Source organism: Mirounga angustirostris, unplaced genomic scaffold (genome assembly GCF_029215605.1).
Source record: "Mirounga angustirostris isolate CCGP_5_RB_7025 unplaced genomic scaffold, mMirAng1.0.hap1 SCAF_6, whole genome shotgun sequence".
Lineage (NCBI taxonomy): Eukaryota > Metazoa > Chordata > Mammalia > Carnivora > Phocidae > Mirounga > Mirounga angustirostris.
Window position 1 is genome coordinate 32,959,549 of NW_026991714.1, and position 6,811 is coordinate 32,966,359.

Below are 6,811 nucleotides of genomic sequence, written 5' to 3' on the forward strand. Positions count from 1 at the left end.
CACCCCCTATGCTCAAGGCAACTAACATCATTCTTTTTTTTAAATGAATTGATTACTCACTATATTTTAGATGTATAAACCATGCATCAGTTTCTATAAATGTCAAAGCAAGTTTCTGGGGTAAGGATTATTACCACCATTTGGGGGGCTAAGAAAACAAAACTAAAAGAGGCAAGTTTACTTGCCCAGGGTCATGTAGCTGTAGGGTGACTAAAGCATTCAGGTTTACCTGTGACTTCCCCAGTTTTGAAACTGAAAGTCTTGTGTCCTGGGATACCCCTCAGTCCTGGGCAAACTGGGACCACCTACTTTGATGGGAACTTTTAGCCAGTATGTCTCAGCATGGCACTGTCAGCTTCTGTCTTTGTTTAAAATGTTGATATGTTGTTCATCATGGATTTTTTTCATTAATTCTGATGTTGCATTAAAATATTAACTTATCTTGATTATTGAGACTTTTGGTGCCCCTTAAATTTTGTGCTCGAGGTGAGTGCTTTGTTCTCCTCACCCTAATCCCAGCCCATTATAATTTATCTTAAAACTCAGCAGTTTGGGGCGCCTGGGTGGCTCAGTTGGTTAAGCGACTGCCTTCGGCTCAGGTCATGATCCTGGAGTCCCTGGATCGAGTCCCTTGATCGAGTCCCTGGATCGAGTCCCGCATCAGGCTCCCTGCTCAGCGGGGAGTCTGCTTCTCCCTCTGACCCTCCCCCCTCTCATGTGCTCTCTCTCATTCTCTCTCAAATAAATAAATAAAATCTTTAAAAAACAAACAAACAAACAAACAAAAAACTCAGCAGTTTGGGGATAGGAGCAGCCTATCCCAAGAAGAAATGAGTTCCCTTCCTGCCTTTCTTCTCCTTTTTCGGGGGGCCTGGGCAGAGCCAGGAGTTGCAGTCAGGAGAGAGCACCCTCTTGCATTCCTTTCAGATGTGCCTGACTCTAGCCTTCCTGTAGAGGGTGCTGTGGAGCTCAGACACCTCAGGAGGAAGAAGTGTTAGGTGTAACTGGGCTAATTGCCCATCAGATCTTGACTTTCCCTGGAAGTAGGACTGTTATGAAATCATTGACTTTCTGTTTGCCTTTGGGGCTGAAATAAGTCTATTATCCCCAAATAACCAACCTGATCCCAGACAAATACCAAAGAGGTAAGCTCTTCTGCCCTGGGGGGTGGCCATAATATCCACAGACAATTTTCCCCGCGTGTTTTTGGTGGCTCAGCAACAGCTTCTATGAGATTCTGTTTTCCTGCAGGTCCCCTTCAGGCTTAAAGGGATCAGAAAAGTGAGCTACATCGGCATTCTGGAAGGGAAGACTGTACACGTCAATTCGCCAAAACAAGTTTTAACATTTTCCCTGAAATGTAATCCTCTGTCTACTCACTGCAAGGGCCTGCTGCTCTAGGCCTTACCTGCTGGGCAATGACGATGGGGCTGGGATGGAGACAGAATAAAGGAGTCAGGACCTGTAGCACCAACTCACACTCAGACCCTGAAAAAACACCCAGAGTCTTTTCTTCCAGGAGGCTCAGCAGCTTCTCTTAGTAAGTTAGATGAAAGGGCCAGACTGTCCAAAGCCAGACAAAGCTATTGAGTTTCACCAGGGGACACGTGGGGAAGGCATGTCCCTGGTGACTGAATTGGCTTCTTAAGACATGATGTTGGGAAAACCAGTAAGTCGTTCTCTTTCCTTTGAATTCCTAGCTCCTTTGGTCTTCAGATTCTGGCACGAGATGAAAGCCTCTGGTTTTCCCATCTACCTTCTCTCTGCTGCATTTTATCTCTTCTGGACACCTTCTGCTGGGCTGAAGACACTCCATTTGGGAAGCTGTGTGATCAACACAAACCTTCAGGAAATGCGAAGTGGATTTTCTGAGATACGAGACAGTGTGGTAAGTGAGGGAGGCAACACCTCCCTGTTCCAGTAGCTGTCTCTCTTCTTCTCTACTTGTCTTCCTCTGTCCTCTGGCAGCCCAGCAGTGTGATCACAAAAAGAGATAGGTTGGGGACTCCTTACCAGTGAGGATGTGTTCCCAAGAAACAGCTGTAGTTCACAATTTAAGAGTGTTTTGGAAAGGGACACTGTCTGCTGGGCTGTGTGGCAAGGAGAGGATGAGAGGTCTTGATGTCTAAGACCTGGCAGTCATCAGTGACCTGTCCTTTCTTGTCTTGCCTTCTTCCATTTAGCAAGCCAAAGATGAAATCATTGATATCAGAATCTTGAGGAAGACTGAGTCTTTGCAAGACACAAAGGTATGTGCTTGGTCCATAAAGTTCTGAGAGAAAATGTAAATCGGAGGCATCTCCATCACCCTGGGTCTTGTCCTTGGATGCTCTTCCCCCACCAACATACTAGTCTTCTTTGTAGCCTGCAGATCAGTGCTGCCTACTCCGCCATATACTGAGACTCTACCTGGACAAGGTATTCAAAAACTATCAGACTCCTGACCACCATATCCTCCGGAAGACCAGCAGTCTTGCCAACTCTTTTCTTACCATCAAGAAGGACCTCTGGCTCTGTGTGAGTAAAGGTCTTGGGTAAAAGGATCCATTGCTGCACATAACTTCAATGACTTAGCAACCAAGCTCTTTCTTACTCCCATTTAATGGATAGAAAAACTGAGTCCAAAAGTTCTCAAAATCTGTGTTGTGCCATGTGACTAGATAATAAGAACTCAGTTTTACTGACTTTTGGGTATATGCTCCAGGCAAAAAGTCTAAATAGCTACAGAATGCTATTTAATATTCAGGAAAATTATCTATTATCCATGAAATTACACTTTTTCTGTAGGTGAAAGATCCTACGATATATTAGCGTATCCTGTGTCCAGGCAGCCACTCAGCAAGCCATTGGACTCAATATCAAGATAAGGTCTGAATAGGACCTGGGGATCCAACAAAGAGCTCCATACTTGAGCCTATAAAACTGGCCTCTTCTTCTAGCTTATGATTAGTTTTCTGATCCCCAATGATGAGATCTGAAAAGACTTTTCTATAAGAATGGAGTATGTGCAAGAATGTAGGTGAAAGAGTAGAATTCCTGTTACTTCACAGTAGTGACAAGGGCAGAAAATCAGAATCTTTAATAAAATCTATTATTCTGTGGCATTCTTTTCAGCATGCCCAGATGACATGCCCTTGTGGAGAGGAAGCAATGGAGAAATACAGCCAGATTCTGAGTCACTTCAAAGAGGTATATGCAATTTTGGCCTTGGTTGGGATGGGTGTGTTTTTTAGAACTGAGATCACAGATGGATGGGATGGCTATTCATACTGGTAGAAATCCTGTAGCCCTCAGTAACTCTCTGAGGTCATGTGGACTACCCTTCTGCTTTAACCCAGGGGACACCCATCCAGGCTTTAGAAGGGTGCTGTCTCTGGAAGATGCTCTGGGATTCTAGAGGAAATGGCCCTAATTCCATCAAGTCACTCCAGAGACTTCTGGATCTTTCAGCTGTACAAATAAGAGGCAATAGTTTTCCAACATTCACACACTTATACATACCCTCAAAAACATGCCATGTTGTTTCTCATTGTGGTGCCTTTGCACATCAGCCAGGAAGGCCTGGAGTCTACTCCTCACTGACTAATTCCTACTCATCCTTTGAGACTCATCCTAGGCATCACCTCCAGGAAGGTACTGACTACTCTCCCAAAGTTAGGCGCCTCTCCTGTGATCCCATGGGGGCTCCATCCTCTATCCACCACACTACATTTTAGTTGTCTGCTTCTGTCTCCCTCACTTGTCTGAATTCCCTGTCAGCAGGGATTGTGCCATTCATCTTTGAATCCCTAGGGAGCCCAATGCTTAACACAATAAATATTTGTTCAATTGAAGTTGCACGTAGTCAGCCCTTACACACACACACACACACCCCTTTCTTAAAAACAAAACAAAACCAAACAAAACAGCCTAATTACTTTGATCTCTGTGATTCAAGAGGCTTGGGTTGTAGTCCGAATTCTGCCACCCTCTAGGCTTCAGTTTCCCTATGTAATGGACTCCATGATTTTCCTTCCTCTTGTGAGATCTCGAGATTCCACAACTTCTTTCAAGCTCTCCACCTTGAAAAGAATACTATGCTTACAATCCCCTGCAGACCTACCAATGAAAGGGGAGAATTAATCCGGGAGTGCATACTGTCTTTTTATGAGGTGCTCACTACAGAAGTTGTGTCTTTCAGCTTACGCCTCAGGCAGCAGTGGTGAAGGCTTTGGGAGAGCTCAACATTCTCCTGCAATGAATGGAGGAGATGAAATAGAAGGAGAGTGATAACCTTACTGGCAGCAGTGCTGGCCTAGAGTCCCAGTCCTTGGTATTGGCGGAGGCATGACCCCAAACCACCATCTCGCTGCTATATAATTTAGTGCTGGTCATCGTGTTTATTATTTATTTATTTATTATTTGCTTCCTTATTGTGGTTGTCTCCATGTGTTCCCACCCTTAATCTAGCCCATGGTTTTATAAGATTTTGGTAATATACTTTCTACTGTTGGGTGTATTTATTAGCTAATATATTTATTTATTTTTGCTAATTAACTTATTTATTTTTGTTTGTGAAGACAAGACTTATTAAAAAATTCACGGATGGTATTTATAATCTGACTACAGGTTTTCATGCAGGTTTTCGTAAAGTAAACAAACCCTCTAAATTCTAGAGGGGTGGCTAGGGGTGTTATTCATTTTATTAAATTAAGGGCACATTTACTGACTGCCAAGACTCTGTGAGATATTTAAAAGTGAACTAATGGCTACTAAGTGTGGGTTGTGGAAGGAGTTCTGATATGAAATTGCAGACTTATCTTACAATTACTGACCACCCCCACTCAACTCCCCAACCCCATACTTGCTATGGAATCCTGTATGGCCAAAATGTATTTCTACAAATAAAGTTTTCTTTGCATAATATCTCTGTGGAGTTTGGAAATACTTCAGGAGCAAAAACAATGGTAGGGAGACCTTGAATCTCTTATTACCTAGGGACTTCTTGCTCTTTTGGGGAAGAAAGAGGCCAGTGGGAACCTGGGCCTTCTTTCTCTTACTGAATGTATTCCCAGCTCTACGTCTTAATTGACTCACATCTCTGATCCCACAACTCTGCCCTCTACATAAAGGGGCTGTGACCAAGTGAAGGGCTTCAGACTGCTTTCACCTTGTTGGCTTTGAGCACTGTCCTCTCTGTGCCTGGTTTTCTTTCTCACTTTAGGTTCTCATACTTTTGCAATCAGAGTCTTGATTGCAACACAAAATACAGCAGGCAGAAGGCTCTATTATAAGGGTTAAGAACACATAGACGTAAAGTGTAGTTACTGAGTCTTGCCCACGTTAGTGCATGAACACTATCTTGAGGCTCTTCTACTTTGTATTCTGGCCAGCCCCAGGGTCTAGGTTGTTTCTGGATCAAGTCTTTGTCTTTGTGACCAACTACTAAGTCAGTGTTCTCTAATCAGGCCCCTTACATGTTGAGCTTCGCTAAGCTCTTCTGGCACTGGCCGTTTGCCTCCTTCCTCCCCACCTCACTCTGAACTGCACCCCAGCTTAGCAGTTTAGTTTTCCCAATTTAATGAACAGCAGACTAACGCTGATGTCCCGGCTCCCAAAGCCAGCTCCCCTCACTGCCTCTGGCTTCTGCTCTCAGCCCTCGGCTTGGGCCTTGATGAAGTTTAAATAACTTTATTAATTTCTCTTCTCATTATACAAGTAACAACTGCCCAAGAGAGAAAGTTTGGAAAATACAGAGAAACATAAAGAAGAAAATTTAGATCACCTATTATCCACTCTTAAACATTTAGGTGTATTTTTCCCAGATCTTTTTTCTTGGATCCAAATCATGACTCAACCCTCAATACCTGAGTGATTTGGGCTGTAAAACTTAACCTTCTTGGGATTCAGTTTCTCCTTCTGGAAAACAGGATGATAATATCTACCTTTTGGGGTGATGGAAGACATAGTTTTTTTATGTTCCTTTGAAAACAAGACATCTTCTGCTTTCATATTCCACATAATTATTACCTATTTGCTATTGGATTTTTACTCCATCTCACCTGTCTTCTATCATACCTTCCAGCTGCATGTATCCTGGTTTTCTGTGACCAATCTGACAAATAACTTAGCTTCAACTCTCAAGGAATAGTTGAGGAGGCAACTTCACTGACCTCGGTGTTAAAATTGGAACAACCACCTCCAAGAGACATTGAATAGCAAGGAAGAAGCTGGTTTTACCTGCCAAGGGTGTGAGTCTTCCAGATGGGTGTGTCACAGGTTGAACCCCACAGCCAAGGATGAAATTCCTCCATTTGTTTCCTGGGAAATGTTTCTGACTCTTCTGGAAGTCTGGGCCATGGGAAGCCTGGGTCTTTTGGGACTATACATTACCATGTTAGCAATGACTTGTTACCTCTTTGCCTATCTAGCCCTCTCCCCAGCAAGACCCATTTCTTCCTCCAAGTCATTGCTTGACCTATCATAGTACCAACAATAGGGAATTCAGCAGTGAAGAAGTCATCAGGTTATGGGTAAAGGGAAAACTTCATAAAGGTGGGGTCAGTGAGGGACAGTCTCTAAAGAATGGTTTATGATTGTCACTTCTGACTCCAACAATTAAAATGATTATTGTCCTTTATTAAGTACTCATCACGTGTCAGGCACTGTATTTGGAACTTCACATATATCATATTACTCAATCCTTAAGACAACCCTGTGAGGTAGACAGTATTGTTACCAGTTTGCAAAGGATAAAGTGCTCAGAGATGGTAAGTAATTTGTGCAAGGGGGCAGAACCAAGAGTTGAATGTGTGCACCCTGATACCACAGC

The 6,811-nt window shown here is 43.3% G+C and overlaps 1 protein-coding gene across 1 annotated transcript; it reads left to right on the forward strand.

Moving 5' to 3' along the window:
• The first annotated feature begins 1,705 nt into the window (after positions 1-1,705).
• IL20 (interleukin 20) lies at positions 1,706-4,240 on the forward strand. Its single transcript, XM_045876384.2, has 5 exons — positions 1,706-1,888; positions 2,184-2,249; positions 2,365-2,517; positions 3,115-3,189; positions 4,181-4,240. The coding sequence occupies exons 1-5, from the start codon at positions 1,730-1,732 to the stop codon at positions 4,238-4,240; spliced, it is 513 nt and encodes a 170-aa protein (XP_045732340.2). The 5' UTR covers positions 1,706-1,729.
• The last annotated feature ends 2,571 nt before the right edge of the window (positions 4,241-6,811 follow it).

What these genes read in the sequence shown, in the direction of transcription:
- IL20 (XM_045876384.2), top strand. Translation starts at nt 1,730, where the DNA reads ATGAAAGCCTCTGGTTTTCCCATCTACCTTCTCTCTGCTGCATTTTAT. An exon ending in AGTCTTTGCAAGACACAAAG is followed by an intron (nt 2,250 to 2,364) that starts GTATGTGCTTGG and finishes TCTTCTTTGTAG; the next exon opens with CCTGCAGATCAGTGCTGCCT. An exon ending in AGAAGGACCTCTGGCTCTGT is followed by an intron (nt 2,518 to 3,114) that starts GTGAGTAAAGGT and finishes CATTCTTTTCAG; the next exon opens with CATGCCCAGATGACATGCCC.